The 19,224-nt window shown below is 42.7% G+C and overlaps 1 protein-coding gene across 1 annotated transcript in view; it reads left to right on the top strand.

The window, feature by feature from the left end:
- LOC149250862 (putative RNA-dependent RNA polymerase 1) overlaps nt 1-19,224 on the top strand; it is a 279,545-nt gene that overhangs the window by 95,440 nt on the left and 164,881 nt on the right. Inside the window, 1 exon segment of the mRNA XM_089453772.1 lies at nt 900-1,050. Within this exon segment, the coding sequence (XP_089309898.1) occupies nt 900-1,050 (151 nt within the window).

Raw genomic sequence — 19,224 nt, 5'->3', positions numbered from 1 at the left:
CCTCTTTGCTGCGTATTCTTGGTTCCGGAGAAGATTCTCCAGCCAAAACTATCTCTTCCCCTCTCTGCATGATCACCATGAAATCACTGTGTTGCTCTCTGGCTCCACAATTCGATTTGACATATCAACTCTCGGTGTATCTTCCAAATGACCCTCAAGCCTCCTTAAATAATCTTCTCGTTGACATTCAACGGCCCAGATTAGAAGCTAATCAATGGCTAAGATCATTTCTGTTTGATCCTCATCTTCTTCTAGAAGTTACACCCACAGTTATATTAATACCCATTAATTATTTTAATTTTCTAATTTTAGACTTAGGAACCCATTAAAAATAATTAATTATTTTAATAAAATCGTCTCCGGGTGGAATTTCCCAAAACCCTTTCTGGATTCTTTGGAATACATGTACCCAAGCCTCCCAGCAAAAATTGAGACTTAGAGAACATCCGATGCTACCAGAAATCAACAATGATAACAAACTTATATCAGGGATTTTATCTTTCCATTATGCTAGTTGCTTCAGTTTGTTGATTCTTGTGATAAAGTTGCTTTGAAGCCAGATCTTTTTTCCATCTTTTTAGTGGTTTTGAGTTTCTATTTAATGGCTTTGATACATGTTTTATGTAGAAGGTCTATTTTAAGAGAGGATAGTTGGTAGCAATTCTAGGTAATTTGTTATGCTTTGGCACATATTCCTTGTACATGATAATCTTAATACACATTAGTGTACATTCCATTCTTGTTATCCAAAAAATTATTTTTGGTATCATGCATTTTATCCAAATAACTGAAATGATGACATTAAATACCAAAAGACCTCATTCTTTGTTCTGTATTTCAGTTATATGTTAGTTTATGAGCACAAAGTTTGCTAATGCAATGCTTTTTCATAAATGCAGACCCCATCCAGATGAGTGTTCAGGAAGTGATTTGGATGGTGATCTATATTTTATAAGCTGGGACAAGTCCCTAATTCCACCCCAACAGGACCCACCAATGGATTATGTTTCTCCTCCAATAGCCTTACTAGATCATGATGTTACAATTGAGGTATTGCTGGGTATCCTTTACAGTTAATGTTCTAATTTCTAATCAGTTATTGCCACTTGATATGCTCTTAATTGTTAGTATTTTCATTGAAAAATTCATCGATTATTTCTTATATTGTTACTTGATTTTTATGTTTCTTAATTTTTATGGGAAAATTATCAATTTATTTCTAGTGTGGTTGGTCATATTTATATCTGCCAAATTTTACAATGGCTGTTGGAATTATCGGTGTAATCTCTACATGTGGCCATGACCTGTTCATATGCATGATTATGTACTTGTAATTATGGCTATGGCCATATACTTAATTTTTTTATTGTATTGCTTGGTGTGCTTAATGCCAATGTAGTCAAAGTTGATATATAAGCTCAATAGCCCTCTAGGGGTGCGCACCCTTGTTTTTCAAGCCCATAACACCCTATTGAAGGGATACCTTGTAATATTCCTTCTTAGGAATCACGAAATGGCCACTGTATTTTTATCCAATTTGTTTGTGTTCCAGTGATGTCTTTAGTCAAACAATTTGGTGAAAGATTCTGAAGGTGTAATTTCTTTTGGGTTTTGGTTCAAATGAGTAGACAATGCCCAGATTTATACTTAAGAGAGTACTTTTTATATCAACATCATCATATTCATAGTCAATACAACAAGGATAACATCACAGGCATATTAAAATCAGCCATAAATGACCATGCTCTTTGCGGATATATATATATATATATATATATATATATATATATATATACACAATGGTAAATCTAGAGAGTCAGAGTGATTTCATTGCAGTAATGAACAATGTGATATTCCCACTTAGAAATATGCAACAACAGAATTAAACACAAACACATACTATTTTATGGAGCTGTATAGACACAACTCTATACAATATTTACAATTGTATACACACTTGCCTTAACCAACAAACAAAAAGGGATAATTAGCTTTCATGGCATCATCCATTTCACAAGTTGCTTCCTATGGCCCAAAGTGCTTCCATTGCACCTTGAATGTGAAAATTCGGGAAACAAAAATCCCATTACAACAATTGGAAATAATTCTCCTAATTGTTAAATTAATTTTTAACAATTTATTTATAGTTTGCGATAACAAATACTGAATGAATCACATTGCAACCTACACAAATAAAACTGTGGAAGAAATAAATGCTAGAAGAAATACTAGCACACACACATAAAATAACACAGTTATTTTTGGACCAATGTCCCTGGAAAAACCCAACTTGGGAAAACCGGTGCAGCAGCTGAGGGTTTTATTATTATGCAGCAGTGAAATAATCTGAGTACAACTGGATGCCAAAACTGGCAATCCTAAAGAGAAACGTTGGCAAGAAAAATCTAGTAAGGAATTTCCTCACTCCATAGGCAAATGCATGCTTTGACCTCAGCTCAAATTGAGCCATCCAAACTGGCTCTGCGTAGTCACTGTGTCACCCTAGCGCAGTCACTTCTGCACTCAGCTCAGAACAACTTCTCCTCAAGCCGTCTGGTCTACTGTTGTCTGGGAAAATGTCTCTCCTAGCCTTTGGAACCTCTGCCCAACTTCTGGCACTGAAACTCTGCTTCTCCCCAGCAATTTTGAAATTGCCTCTAGAGGCTACTACGCTGCTCTGCGTCAGCCTCACTGTGGCTCCTTTGCCTCTCTCCAAATGCACTCACCCAAATTGGAATTCGTCCTCCGGCTTTACTATCCCTGGCCCTCGCTCACTGCTTTGATTTCTCTGGCTCACTCTTCGACAACTGAATGCTGCTACTCAGGAAATCGATTTGTTCATGAAATCGAACTGTTCAAGTTGTTTCGCCAAGCCCCATCAACTTCTTCTGATAATCCTCTGTTGAGACTTAACGACCAAGATTAGATCTTAATCAATGGCTAGGATTAACTTGAAGTTGATCCGTGTGAGTTTCTAGAACATTCACACCGTAACTTAATTAATTCTGATTAATTAGTCATATTCCCTAAGTTAGACTTAGGAAATATTTAAAAATTGGCTAATAATCTAATTAAGTCATTTCTATGTGGAATTTCTAGAAATGATTTTTGGGTTTTGGAGATCTCATGTACTCTAGCCTCTCCACAAACTTCCAAGGCTAGAACACATCTAATTCCACAAAAACCAACACTCCCTCTTAGCGAGGAATGTGTTCTAGAGTTGCTGCCCCCTGCAGTAACACCCTGTCTCTGCATCATCTCTTGTGCCACTGCTGATGTCTCGCTGTTGCTGCCCACCAACTACTGCGCAACTCTGGTATGTGCTGCTGCTAACCCTACTGAACTACTGCCAACACTGCTTATGAACTGCAACTCCCTCTTCATTTTTTGATGCTGCAACTGCAACATCTGCAATTGAAAAGCATCCTAAATACTGAATCAACTGTGATTAGTATGATGCATCTGTCTCCCATGTCTCTGGCTGTTGCTAGAATCTGCGCTGTCACTGAGGTGTATGCGCTGCCGCTGACTCTGCACTGTGCCACCTGCACTGCTGCCAACTCTGCACTGCGCTTCCCAGCATCTGACTGCAACTAGACTCTGCATATGTCATTCTGGCATATGATTGCATCCACTGTCACTGATCCATCCTGCTACTGAAAATTGTGGGCCTCGTAGCAAGGTACTGATCCAAGAGGTGGACATCCTCAAGGATCCTACCCATTTGTAGCACTCTAAGGCTACAAAAACAAGTCTCCCCATTTCACTCCTCGTGGTATGTCAACAAACATGATGAAGTCTTCCTGTAGTCTAGAGGACAACCTATTGATCTCTCTCGATGCTGCTTGTTGATCCTACTTCTCCTCCTTGTCCTTCTCCCTGAGAGGACACTGGGTACTCTAGTAACTGAGCTCACCACATCTAAAGCACTTGATCTCCGATAGGTCCTTCTTCTTTCCTTGCTCCCCTTGTCCTTGACTGGGACACTTCGATGCGAGGGCCACATTCTCCTCCTCCTTCACCTGCTTCGATCTGCCGCTGCTCCCACTGATGGAGCTCTTCACTAGATCTCATCTCAACTCCTCCTGCTGAAAATCGGCTTGCATCCTATCCTATCTCATCATGTTGCATCATGCTACCCACTGCTGCACTGCACCTCAATTACTGAGAAGTAAGTAAGTGATCTCCCAATTTGACCTCCCTGTTGGGCTAGAGACACCCATTGATGCTGAAACTCACTCTGCCGCTGACAAGTGCTCCCTCTCTGGCCTTTACGCTACTGCAACAACTCCCTGCATCTCGCACTGTTGCACACCTCTTTGTTCCATCACGCACTGGTGCAACACTCCTGTGCCTCTCGCACTGTTGCAGCCTGCTAGCCTCACACTATCTTGGGACTCTTGCATTGTAGCTCTATCTTCCGCTCCATCTGCATCCGTCTCTACCCACATCAGCTAGTTCTGCTACTCCTCGTCGGGACTCCCGTAGCAAGGTCTAATCCAAGAGGCTGTGTACCTCAAGGATCCTACCCTTCATCACCTCGTAGTCCATCTGTCTACAGCTTGATGTCTCCCCACTTCCGCTCAAGTGGTGCGTGTGCACTCATGGCACAGTCATCATCGTTTATCAAAACTTCCTTCTCTGCCCGTGCTAGCATTGCCTTAGTCTCGGAAGACTCTTCCTTACTCTTCTTCCTTGGACACTGGGTCACATAATGACCCAGCTCCCCACAGAGGAAGCACTTGATCTTGGAGAGATCTTTCTTCTTCTGCTTTTCCTGCGTTCCCTCAGACGTTAGGGCAACATCTTCCTCCTCCTGCTTGACTTTGATCCCCTTACTGCTGCTACTCGTCTTCAACTGCTGTCTGATCTCTTCCTGGCGAAAAGCTGCCCACATCTTGTCCCAAGGTGGGAGAGTTCCTCTGCCTAGTATACTCTAAACAAATACCTCCCAGTTTTCTGACACAACATTTAGGGTTGTCCTCACCATCAGCTTCGGATCCGGTGTCGCTTTTATAACAGTCAACTGATCTCGGATCTCATTCAGTCCTCCGAGGAAGGTGTCAATCGGTTCTCCCTTCTTCATCTGATACGACCTCACTTATTCTCAAGCAACATTCTTCTTTGCACAGAAGTATGCTGGTACAACTTCCTGAGAGCCTCCCACATCTCAAATGTTGTTTCTTTCTCGGATATGTGTGGTACTACATGATCCTTGACCTCGTCAAGGATGATTCTCTTGGCCCTCGCCATTACCTCCTTGTACTTGTCATTATCATTGGGGTCGACTGGGATAGCTATTACTTTCAAGGCAAAGTTCTTGACACGATTTCTGTCAAATACGGATAAGATTCTAGCCTTCCAGAATGCGAAGTTTGATGCTCCGTCCAGTCTATCCTGGTCTCTTACTCCGTGTAGTGCCATGATGCTCCTCTACTTCCCTCCTGGAAGTTCTTTGTTCGACTCCTCTGAGTCTCTACTTCCCGTCTGGAAGTTCTCTTCTGGACTCCCTCTGAGTCTTGATTTCCCTCCTGGAAATCCTTCTGTCGCTGTCAAGATGCCCCCTACTCTGATCGTCTTGTGCAACTGCACCATTGATTCGGGTTCCTCGGCTAGAAACTCTCGTTAACAACTTCTTTGGCTTTGCTCTGTCAGGTACTATTCTGACTACAGTAACTCACCAACTCCAATCTACAATATTCCCACAGCCTTCTAAACCCCAGTAACCTGAAGGTGAGAGCTCCTAGGCTCTGCGGAATCCCGGCACCAGCAACCCTGCCTCAGCCAATTGCGTCAGCCTTCCCAGCTATTGTGTGGCTCTGCGTGAGGCTCCCTTTGCCTTCCTTAGCTTCTGTGCTGACTCTTCTCGGCTCACCCTTGATGACATAGGTACTACGTCACCCTTCCCTTGTTGCTGCTCTGCTAGAAACAACTTCTTTCACCTTGGTACACCTGTTTTGTGCGGCTATTGCTCGCTTGGCTGATGTCCTTAGTCCTCCTGTCATCTGCAATCACGCTCTAATACCATGTTGATGTTTTTAAGTTTACTTAGTTAGAAACCCTCCATGTACTTTATCTGATTTATTCCTACCTACTTGCTATTTTATTTAACAAGTTATTTACAATGTAAACACTGAAAATAAACACTAGTGCATGCTCAACATATTACATATCAACAACTAAAGGAAATAGAAACAATCACACCATATGACACCATTATTTTTGGACCAATGTCCCCAGAAAAACACAATGTGGGAAAATCGGTGCAGCTATCTGAGGGTTTTCTTATTAAGCAATATCATAGTACAATCTGGGTGCTGAAACTGGCCTACCCAACAGAGAATTTCCTTGGCAGTAATACCTCTTAGTTTCTGACAAATCTCCTAGCTGAAACGCCGGATAAACCTTCAAGCAGCTACTCAGCACAAATCTGCCCCAGAAACTCCAGCGTCAGCTTCTCTCTGGATTGCGTCAGCCCCTCTCTGCCAAGAGTTGGCCCTGCATCACCCCGGATCGGTCTTGCTTAGCCTTAGGAGGCCTTGCGTCAGCCCTCTGGCCCTCTGCGTGAGCAACGCTGGCCTCTCTGAGGCTCTGCGCAGCTTCTGATTGCCTCTGCATGAGCCCTGGTTGGCTCTGCGTCACTCTCCCCAGCTACTGCGCTGCTCTCCCCACACTATCTCTCCCTCTCTGTCTCTATGTACTCAAATGCCCCTCATCTGCATCTCCCAATCACTAATTCTATCTCTTTTAGCAAACCCTGCTCCAGAGAATAGAATGACTGATCACTTTGGTGTGTTCTCCAAGTGACCCTCAAACCTCCTCTTATACTTTTCCTATTGACATATCAATGGTTGAGATTAAGTTCCTAATCAACGACTAAGATTAGATCTGGCTTGATCCATGTCTTTTGGACGATTCTAACACAGTTTCATATTAATACACATTAATATTTTATTTTCCCTAAGTTTAAACTTAGGGACTCCATTAAAAATATTAATTATTTTAAAATCTCCTGAACTGTTTAGTATCTGCCCAAACCCTTTCTAGGTAGTGGAGATCTCATGTACGCCAACCTCTCCACCAAATTTCGTGGCTAGAGCACATCTGATGTTACCCCAAATCAACACTCTCTCTTAGCAAGAATTGTATTAGGCCTTCCTGCCCAACATCCTCTGCACTGCTGCATCCTGTACTACTGCCCATGGTTCTGCCACTGCCACTGCTACATTTGTACAACAACTCCCTCTACATTCATGTTGTTGCTAGTCCTTTCTCCCTGCACTGCATCCGCACTGCACCTCCTCTCATCATGTTGCATCATGTTGCCCACTGCTACACTGCAACTCAATTATTGAGAAGTAAGTAACTAATCTCCCAATCCGACCTCCATGTTGGGCTAGAGACACCCACTGATGCTAAAACTCCCTCTGCCGTTGACAAGTGCTCCCTCTCTGACCTCTGTGCTACCGCAACAACTCCTTGCATCTCGCACCGTTGCACACCTCTCTGTTCCATCTTGCATTGGTGCAACACTCCTGTGCCTCTCGCTTTGTTGCAGCCTGCTAGCCTTGCGCTATCTCAGGACTCCTACAATATAGCTCTGTATGTCGCTCCATCCGCATCTGTCTCTACCCACATCAGCCAGTCCTGCTACTCCTCGTCGGGGCTCCCGTAGCAAGGTCTAATCCAAGAGGCTGGGTATCTCAAGGATTCTGCCCCTCATTGCCTCGTAGTCCATCTGGCTATAGCTCAATGTCTCCCCACTTCTGCTCAAGTACTGCGTGTGCACTCATGGCACAGTCATCGTCTGTCAAAACTTTCTTCTCTGCTCGTGCTGGCACTGCCTTAGTCTTGGAAGACTCTCCCTTACTCTTCTTTCTTGGACACTGGGTCACATAATGACCCAACTCCCCACAATGGAAGCACTTGATCTTGGAAAGATCTTTCTTCTTCCTCTTTTCCTGCTTTCCCTTAGATTTTAGGGCAACATCTTCCTCCTCCTGCTTGACTTTGATCCCCTTGCTGCTGCTACCCATCTTCGACTGCTGTCTGATCTCTTCCTAGCGAAGAGCTGCCCACATCTTGTCCCAAGGTGGGAGAGTCACTCTGCCCAGTATACTCTGGACAAATACCTCCCAGTTTTTTGAGACAACATTCAAGGCTGTCCTCACCATCAGCTCTTGATCCGGCGTCACTTCTATAGTAGTCAACTGATCTCGAATCTTATTCAATCCTCCGAGGAAGGTGCCAATCGGTTCTCCCTTCTTCATCTGATGCGACTTCAATTGATTCTCAAGCAGCATTCTTCTCTGCACAAAAGTATGCTGGTACAACTTCTTGAGAGCCTCCCACATCTCAAATGCTGTTTCCTTCTCGTCTATGTGTGGTACTACATGATCCTTGGCCCCATCAAGGATGATGCTCTTGTCCCTTGCTATTGCCCCCTTGTACTTGTCGTTATCATTGGGGTCGATTGGGATATATGTTACCTTCAAGGCGAAGTTCTTGATACGATTTCTATCAAGTACGGATAAGATTATGGCCTTCCAGATTACGAAGTTCGATGCTCCGTCCAGTCTATCCTGGTCTCTTACTCCGTGTAGTGCCATGATGCTCCTCTACTTCCCTCCTGGAAGTTCTCTGTTCGACTCCTTTGAGTCTCTACTTCCCGTCTGGAAGTTCTCTTCTGGACTCCCTTTGAGTCCTGATTTCCCTCCTGGAAATCCTTCTGCCGCTGTCGAGATGCCCCCTACTCTGATCGTCTTGTGCAACCGCACCATTGATCCGGGTTCCTTGGCTAGAAACCCTCGATAGCAGCTTCTCTGGCCTTGATCTATCAAGTACTGTTCTGACTACATTACCTCACCAACTCCAATCTGCGATATTCCCACAGCCTTCTAAACCCCAACAATCTGAAGGTGAGAGCTCCTAGGCTTCACGGAATCCCAACACCAGCAACCCCAGCTTCTCAGCCAACTGTGTCATCCTTCCTAGCTATTGTGTGGCTCTGCGTGAGGCTCCCTTTGCCTTCCTTAGCTTCTGCATTGCCTCTTCTCGGCTCACCCTTGATGACGCAAGTACTGCGTCACCCTTCCCTTGTTGTTGCTTTGCTAAAAACAACTTCTGTCACCTAGGGACAACTATTTTCTGCTGCTATTGCTCCACTTGGCTGATATCCTTAGTCCTCCTATGATCTGCAATCACGCTCTGATACCATGTTGAAGTTTCTAAGTTTTCTTAGTTAGAAACCCTCCATGCACTTTATCTGATTTATTCCTACCTACTTGTTATTTTATTTAACAAGTTATTTACAATGTAAATACTAAAAATAAACACTAGTGCATGCTCAACATATTACAGATCAACAACTAAAGGAAACAGAAACAATCACACCATATGACACCATTACTTTTGGACCAATGTCCCTGGAAAAACCCAATGTGGGAAAACCCGTGCAACTATCTGAGGGTTTTCTTATTAAGCAATATCAGAGTATAATCTGGGTGCCGAAACTGGCCTACCCGACAGAGAATTTCCTTGGCAGTAATACCTCTCAGTTTCTGACAAATCTCCTTGCTGAAACCCTGGATAAACCTTCCAGTAGCTACTCAGCACAAATCTTCCCCAGAAACCCCAGCGTCAGCTTCTCTCTAGACTTCGTCAACCCCTCTCTGCCCAGCGCTGGCCTTGCATCACCTCGGATAGGTCTTCGTCAGCCCTAGGAGGTCGTGCGTCAGCCCTCTAGCCCTCTGCGTCAGCAACGCTGGCCTCTCTGAGGCTCTGCGCAGCTCCTGACTGCTTTTGCGTGGCCCTGCGTGAACCCTAGCTGGCTCTGCCTCACTCTCCCCGACTACTGCGCTGCTCTCTCGACACTATCTCTATCTCTCTATCTCTCTGTACTCAAACTCCTCTCATCTGTATCTCCCGATCACTAATTCTATCTCTCTTAGCAAACCCCGCTCTAGAGAATAGAATGACTGATCACTCTGGTGTGTTCTCCAAGTAACCCTCAAGCCTCCTCTTATACTTTTCCTGTTGACGTATCAATGGCCGAGATTAAGTCCGTAAACAACGACTAAGATTAGATCTGGCTTGATCCATGTCTTTTGGACCATTCTAACATAGTTTCATATAAATACACATTAATATTTTATTTTCCCTAAGTTTAAACTTACGGACTCCATTAAAAATATTAATTATTTTAATATCTCTTGAACTATTTAGAATCTACCCAAACCCTTTCTGGGTATTGGAGATCTTGTGTGCCCCAAACTCTCCACCAAATTTCGTGGCTAGAGCACATCCAATGCTACCCGAAATCAACACAGATAATGTCCAAAATCCCATCTTCCCTTCTGCTCAGTTGTTGCTAGGCTATTCACATTCCCTCTAGAGTGAGAAAATCTGCTCACAACGACTGTTGATCTGCAAGGGAAATCAAACTTCTTGAGACTAGAAGTTCCCTGAGGAAAATTTTCCCTCATTGTGTGCTCTTCTTCCACCCGATGCTTGTTCTACTCTAGCAACCTGCTAGAAAACTACTGCGTGTAGCTAGGGACTTGCTCTGTGAAACAACTCTAGTTGATCCCTCTGCCTCTGGAATTCCTTGATCTAGAGAGATCGAATTTTTGTGTCCCTCTTAGAAAAATCGATTCTCCTCAAAAAATTCGATCTCTTGGCTAAGGTGATTGCATTGCCTCTAGGGTTTCGATTTTCTGCCCTCACTGAACAACAAAAATCCCTCTTCCTTTGCTACTGAGCTCTCCAACTGATCATCTGCACTCTGATACCATGTGAAAATTCGGGAAACCGAAATCCTATCACAACAATTGGAAATAATACTCTTAATTGTTAAATTAAGTTTTAACAATTTATTTATTGTTTGCTATAACAAATACTGAATCAATCACATTGCAACCTACACAAATAAAACTGCAGAAGAAATAAATGCTGGAATAAATACTAGCACACACACATAAAATAACACAGTTATTTTTGGACCAATGTCCCCAGAAATACCCAACTTGGTAAAATTGGTGCAGCAGCTGAGGGTTTTATTATTATGCAACAGTGAAATAATCTGAGTACAACTAGATGCTGAAACTGGCAATCCTATAGAGAAAGGCTGGCAAGAAAAATCTAGTGAGGAATTTCCTCACTCCATAGGCAAATCCAGGCTCTGACCTCAGCTCAAATTGAGTCGTCCAAACTGGATCTACATAGTCACTGCGTCACCCTAATGCAGTCGCTTCTGCATTCAGCTCGGAACAACTTCTCAAGTTGTCTGGCCTGCTGTTGTCTGGGAAAATGACTCTCCTGGCCTCTAGAACCTCTGCCCAACATCTAGCATTGAAACTCTACTTCTCCCTTGCAATTTCGAAATTGCCTCTAGAGGCTACTACACTACTCTGCATCAACCTCAGTATGGCTCCTCTGCCTCTCTGCAAATGCACTCACTGAAACTGGAATCCTTCCTCCAACGTCATTGTCCCTGCCCCTCTCTCACTGCTTCAATTTCTCTAGCCTTCTCTCCGGCAACTGAATGCTGCTACTCAAGAAATCAATCTGCTCATGAAATCAAACCGTTCAAGTTGTTTCTCCAAGCCCCATCGACTTCGTCTTATAATCTTCTGTTGAGACTTCAATGGCCAAGATTAGATTTTAACCAATGGCTAAGATTAACTTGAAGTCGATCTGTGTGAGTTTCTAGAACATTCACACCATAACTTAATCAATTATGATTAATTAGTCATATTCCCTAAGTTTAGACTTAGGAAATATTTAAAAATTGACTAATAATCGAATTACGTCATTTGTAATTGGAATTTCTAGAAACGATTTCTGGGTTTTGGAGATTTCATGTATTCTAGCCTCTCCACAAAATTTCAAGGCTAGAACACATCCGATGCTACAAAAACTAACATTGACTTGATCTATGGCTCGATTCTGGAGCATGAGACTCCTCCGGTCTAAAATGCACATTGGCTCTCGTTGGAACTCTCCATCTGGTTCCACCTGTAGCGCAAACCAATCAATCACATGAATAGAATCCTGCACATATCTTTTACGCAAAGAGACATGGAAAACATCATGAACTCTAACTGATGGAGGTAAAGCCAGCTTATATGCCACTGGTCCAATCCTCTCAAGGATCTCAAAAGGCCCACAATACTCTCGGGCCAACTTGGTACATGTCCCAATCTCTAGGGAACACTTTTTGGGTTGTTATTCTCAGATAAACATGCTCTCCAATTTGGAACTCTTTATGCACACTATATTGATCTGCATAACTCTTCTGCCTATCTTGTGCACTTTCAAATTCTGTTTTATGATCGGAATTTGTTGCTCCATTTCCTTGAGCATATTAGGTCCAAGAAGGACCATATTCACCCAGATCACACCAACTAATAGGAGTGTTGCAACCCCTACCATACAATGCCCCAAATGGGCCCATCTTTATGGATTCTTGGTATCCATTATTGTATGCAAACTCCATTAATGGAGGATACTCTTCCCACTTCTTGGTCCGATACATCACATACATGATACATCCTTAATATGTCTTAAAGAATTATGTTATTCCTCTCTGTTTTCCCATTTGTTTGTGGATGATATGTTGTACTAAATTCCAACTATGTTCCCAACCTTGCAAACAGTTCCTGCCAAAACCTTGAAGTGAACCTAGCATCTCTGTTTGACACAATTTTCTAGGGGATACCATATAGCTTCACAATCTGCTTTATGAAGATTTGTGCCACATCGCTAATAGAGTTAGTGTACTTTATTTCTACAAAGTGAGCTACCTTGCTTAGCTTATCAACCACTACCATGATTGCATTATGCTGCCTAGATATTCTAGGCAAACCTGTAATAAAATCCATATAAATTACATCCCATTTCCATTTTGAAATGGGAATAGGCTGCAACAAACCTGTTGGATGCTTGCACTCGACCTTTACCAGTTAGAATTCTATGCATTTTTCCACAAAATCAACCACTTCCATTGTCAAATTCCGCCAATAATAGTACATTTCAATGGTTGTAAGAGATTTTTGATATCCTGGATGGCATGAATAAGGCTTAACATGGAACTCTTTCATTATTAGCCTCTTTATTTCAACATTGTTAGGCACATAAATTTTATTTTTAAACCTGATTTGGTCATCCTCAGTGAGGTTTTATTCTTTTTGATGTTCCTTTTTCTGGTGTTCCTCATGGCATGGTTAGGATAGACTTTCAGGGTTGGTGCCAGACAAGTCATAGGTGCAGGTTTACTTCATCAGCGGGCCCAAGGGATTTTGGAGATGTTTCATGGGGTTTTGAAGAGTTTCTATGGGATTCAATGGCATTCCCTTGGCATATTCTATCATCTACACAACTTGCCTTTTGTTCCGTTGCATTTTGACAACTTTCAAAAAACAGGGTTATTAGTGGGGCTTAACTCAATTAATTACGCTTAAGGTAGCATTCTGAGATGATACTTGATGAAACACGTTAGTGTAATAGCTCATTGGATCCAGAACGAGAAGATCTACAAAATGGGATGGTTAGTAGTGATTTTCAGTGACCTAAGGAGGCATGGTGGCCAATTTACCCTTTTCCCACATTAAAAAGAATATTTTAAATGGAATAAAAGAGGGAAAAGTTCTCAATGATTAAAATAATAATAAAATGGGAGGTTCTAGAGGGGTCCATGAGATCTATAAAAAAGAGGAGGAGGAGGAGGCCATTAGAGGACATGTTGGATCTGATATTTCTTCTTGTATGAGAGGTTGAGAACTCGGTTCTCTACTTCTTTGGTAACCCCAGGATGGAAACCCTTGAGTGATTCAGTGAGGTTGGGCGAATACCCACCGTCCCTTGGTGAATTCATCCAGAATTCATAGGAGAGCTTAACAATGCAGTCCAGTTCAGTTTGGAGGGCCAGAATAGCATAGGAGCAAATTCTTGAGGCCAATTTCCCATCTCAGCGATTTTGTTGTATCAACATATAAACACCAGTTTCTATTATAATAAAAGCTGAGATTTTTCCTGTTCATTTTGTTGTTATTTTGTCGTATGATTTTGGTTATATTTTTACATGGCAATGCTTTGTTAAAATAAATGGAAATTTTTATGGAGTAATATTTGGTTTAGTTAGATTTTTGCATAATATCTCATTTGGGATATTACAGTGGTATCAGAGCTGGTATTCCTGCCAACATGAGGGTTTACTTGCCAAATTTTCGAACCATATTTGTGTCGGCATGAGGAGGAAGGAGGATTTTTTTGAAGACAAACCTTGGTAGGAAGGATAAATTATTTCTAAGAGAAAAATTGTCTCCTGAATATTAATCGCTCAATGAAATGGTTGGCAATTTTTTTTTTTTAATTTGTTGACCAAATTGTCCTATCAATATTAATTATTCAACAAATCCTTATAATTCGATTTTATTGACAAGAATTATTAAAGTTATAAAGTCAAAAGGGTCAAATATTCTTTATGAATTTCATAAGACAAATTATCCTTGTAAATATACGTGGAATTTTGGTGAAGGCCGAGAAATTTTTTGAGCCCTTTTACCACTTAAACTAGCAGGGGGCCTAAAGGGACTCCCAAAGGGACAAATGCTAGAGGAAGGGCAACAATGGAGACTTAGCCCATTATCACATCAACTAAGGCTCACTTCTCTTTACGAACTTTCACTGATGGGAGGAGACCCGGTATATGAAAAGTCACTTGTGAAGGATGAATCAACAAATCGATGTGAAGTGACCTTAATGATCTTTTTTCTGGAAGGAGGTTAAGAATGGAGCTTACTTGCTCTTCAAGCAAGGTACAAAGCTTTTTAGGAGAAGGAGGTGAGGATTTAAGGAATATGCCTTGTAAAGGAGGTTCCCAATCCCTAAAATCCTTATTGAACTTGGCTTCCCAAGTGGTTCTTTAAGAGTTGACTTTTCAAAAGTATGGGACCACACGAGACCAAGTGAACACAACCTAGGTTAAGGGGAGGGAGTTTAGCAACCAATGATGATCTTAACCTAAACAAGGAAGCGGAAAGGATCAAAGCAAGAGTTTTCACTTAGAGGTGTCAAATTGATCCTATGAGGTACTAGCCTAGGGAACACTAGGGCAAAGTTTGATCTCAGAGCTAGGCTTGGGATATCTCACAATCCCACCATCAGAATTTCTTCAAATTTGAAGGAGACCTTGAGGACACACTAGGGCAGTAGAGGTTAGGAGATCAAACTTTTTCTATGGCTACCTTGTCGGGAAAGTGATGCCCTAAGTGGCCAAACATGGCTAGAACTTGAAAAGAAGGGAAAAAGGTGAAGAACAAGGTTTTAAGGTGATCACATTATGGTGGATCAATGCCTAATTCCTTTTTGGGGATATGGAGTTAGGAAGAATTATGAAGAAGGATCTCTTTCCTAGCTCAAGGAGGCTCTAAGGGCAACTTCGTCCAATGTTAGAGCAAAAAAGAAAGTGACCTTAAAACATTTATACTTCACTTGCAAACGAAGATGGCTTATCAAGATAACTTCGATCTCTAGGATAATTCATTCAACAAACGCGGCCCATTCATAGAAATATGCTATATAGAAACATAATTCCACAATGAAGCAGTAAATGCATGCAACAATTAGCCCTAAACTAGCTCCCGTGATCAATGTATGTGACGAAGTAAAAGAAAATAGCATCAAGTTTGTACTTACATGTAAGAGAATATATCCAACCATCAATACATTTGCCAATAAAGAAGCTCCAAGGTAAGAAAATCCAATCCAAACATCAAAATCATCCATGCTCCAATTTGTCCTCCAAGAAAGAAATGCGAAATTCTCAAGAGAGAGAATGATCCAATCCAAGTGATGATACACATGAATTGATGTATCTCCTATTTATATACTCATTAGGAGTTCAAATTACCTAATTTGAGCCTTCATTAGCCCATCAACTAAAAATAATGTGCAAATAAGTTAATAGCTGTCTATTGGTGACAAGCCCACCAAACTAGCTCATAATCAAAATAACAAACCTCCAAATATGTTGAATAATCAATAATGCATGTCATTGGGCTCTGTCAGAGGCCTAATGAAGTCCATAATTGCCAATAAAGATGAATTTAACTTTCAAAAGTAATGGACAAGGGGTTAGCTCCTTGTTCTCCACATAATAAACATGTGGTGCTCCCAATGGTTGTGTGGAATGTTCCTAAATCAGAGTATAAGTGATATACAAAGCATACAAATAGTCCAACATTCAGAAAAACGAAATAGACGCTAAGCACCCATGAAAACACTAGAAGTAAAGAACTGTTGAGCCATTTTATTACTTTTCCAGGAGAAAAATACAATAGTAAATAGAATGGTGTGCTTGGGCTTGTCACAATGGACAAGCATGACCAAACTCAGGTGAGTAATGGCTGAACTGAAGGCTGTTACCACTGCTGCACCAAACTGCACTGCACTGCCCAGAAAACTGCTTTGTCTGTTGACTTCGAAGAGCTGGAATCATTGCTTCTCGTGCTCAGAAAATTATGATATTTGAGCTCCTTACTCCTTGGCCTAAACCCAAAAACACCCACAAAGGAATTTCGCTGGTTTAGACTTTTGAAATTCAACCCCCAAGGAACCCAACTTCAGCTGCAACTGCAAAACTCGGCCTGTTGGATTCAGGTTGTAAAACCTCCTCGAAAGTGTCCAGAAACTCTGATATGATCCCTTCTACAAATATCTTGACTTCTCGGATGAGTTTTCGGGTTGTAGCTCCTGCCCTCAAGACCCACGAAATTGCTGAAATGGCCCTCTACGTTGTTTCCCAAACCTAGAATTCGAATTGCTGGGTTGCCGGCTTCTTTAGCTCCAAAAATCTCATTGAATGTTGGTCCTATGATGTCCTTTAGGTTCCTTGGCTCCCGCAGCAATTAACTGATCCAAGGTGGCTCTATCTCCCTCTGCGTGTTCTCGCCGTGGCCCAAAAATATGCACTTCTTGAGTGTAGCTGAGTGATTGTGCTGTGGATACTCCCCAGAACTCTTGAAAATGCTTGTGGAGCTGCCTTCCTAGCGTGGGAACTCGAAGTCCCCCAAAGATAAGTTTGAATCTCCCGATTGAGAGATTCATGGCTGAACAACCAGTTGACTCGGCTAAGAAATTGAGCAATCAGACAAATAAATTCGATATGCAAGGTTGAATGAATGAATCAAATGAGAGCCTCCTCCTCCTTATGTCTTCGTGGGCTTTCCTTGCCTCATGTGGGCCCCTCCAATCAACATTTCAAATTGCCTCCAAGCCATTTGAATGGCCTAGTTCGAATTCCCACATGGGTGGCCCCCACCTTCCTCTAGCAATCTAATTAAGCCAAAATTTCTCCTAAGTCCCTAAGTCGAAACTATTGGGACCTTTTCCTTAGCCAAAAATGTGCAAAAATGTGTAGAGATAAACCTGTTACAAATGTATTTGAGAAGGGGAATGACAATCCTCCCCTCCCAAATGTTGCTTGCCCTTAAGCAACCTTAGAGCTAGGTTCTCCAAAATGTGCTCACCCTCCCAGGTGGTATCCTTATCCGGCAAGTTCTTCCAGCGTACTAAGAATTCCTTAGAGGTCTTGCTCCTCAACTTCCTCTCCCTCCTCTCCAAGATGGTCTCATGCTCCAAAACCAAGTGGCCCTTTGGTGGGGGTAAGTCTACTGTTGCTTTCACCTGTTGCCCCAACACCTTTTTAAGGCATGAGACATGGAATACATTATGAATCCTACTCCTCGGAGGGAGCTCCAGCTCATAGGCGACCTCCCCTACTCGTTTGATCACCCCATATGGCCCATAGAAGCGGGGCTGTAGCTTCTTAGCCCCCTTTTTCTTCAATTTGTATTGCCTGTACGGCTATAGCTGGAGGTACACCAAGTCCCCCTCCTTGAAATGTCTTTATGTCTGGTGTTGGATTCTGTACACCTTCTGTTGGTTCTGTGCTGTCACTAAGTTATCCTTGAGAACCTTGAGGATGTCTTGGCTCTCTTGAATCCAACCTTTGGCCTTTAGGGTCCGACCATCTCCAAAAACAACATTAGCAAAAGATAATGCATCATAGCCATACAAGGCATAGAGAGGAGTCATACCAATGGACATGTGGTGGGTGGTGTTGTAGTAGTACTTGCCCAAATGCGGTCACTGGATCCAAGCCCTCTATTGTCTCGTCACGTAGTTCCTCAGATACCCCTCCAGCCACTGATTAACTCGCTCCATCCTGCCATCTATCTGGGGGTGGTAGCTCGTGCTAGGAGTGAGCTCGGTACTGACCAACTTGAAAAGCTCCTGCCAAAAGGCTCCCATGAGCCTTCTATCCTTGTCACTCACAATGTTCTTAGGAAGCCCGTGTAACTGGAATATCTCTCTAAAGAATAAATCTGCAACCTGTGCAGTCGAATACCTAGTGGGGATGGCGAAAAAGTGGGCATACTTGGCCAACGGTCGACCACTACATAAATGCAGTCCTTGCCTTGCACTGTGGTGAGCCCCGTGATGAAATCCATAAATATGCTTTTCCTTTTCCCCTCGGGGATGAGAAAAGATTGTAGCAATCCTGTAGGGTGAATTAACTCCCCCTTGTTCTGCTGACATGCCTCACACTCCTATACATGCTTCAACATGTCCCCCTTGAGGCCCTTCTATGTGAATCTTTCCCTAACTCCCATGTATGTTTTCCGGAATCCCTGGTGCCCTGACAATGGCGAGTCATGTGCTGCTTGGAGCACTCTCTCCCTCAACTGTGAGTTGGGCACCAGAAATATGCGCCTCGTGCAATAGATGGCGTCATCCATCACTCGGTAGCGCTCATTTGCGTGGGTACCCTCCAAGATCTCGCATGCCCTCCTGTCCTTGGAGTACTCCACCAGTAGCTGGGCCTTCCAATCATGGCAGATGCTCATGAGTGATAGACCAACGAGTCTCCGTGATGGAGCATCAGCCACGACATTGTGCTTTCCCCGCACATACTCTATGTCAAAGTTATAGGCTTGCACCTCGCTGACCCATCTCCGCTGCATGTCATTGAGGCCCTCCTGCCCCATGAAGTGATGAAGACTGTTGTGATCAGTCTTCACCCGAAACTTGTTGCCCACCAAATACTATCGAAATTTGGCCAATGCATGCATGATGGCCAGCGTCTCTTTGTCATATATGGAATATGACTGCTCATGTGGTAAGCGATTCCAACTCTCGAAAGCAATGGGGTGCCCATCCTGT

Source organism: Pinus tabuliformis, chromosome 7, assembly GCF_031772625.1.
Source record: "Pinus tabuliformis cultivar Carrire ecotype Pingquan chromosome 7, CPIR1, whole genome shotgun sequence".
Classification (NCBI taxonomy): Eukaryota; Viridiplantae; Streptophyta; class Pinopsida; order Pinales; family Pinaceae; genus Pinus; species Pinus tabuliformis.
This window is presented reverse-complemented; position numbering and strand designations above follow the sequence as displayed.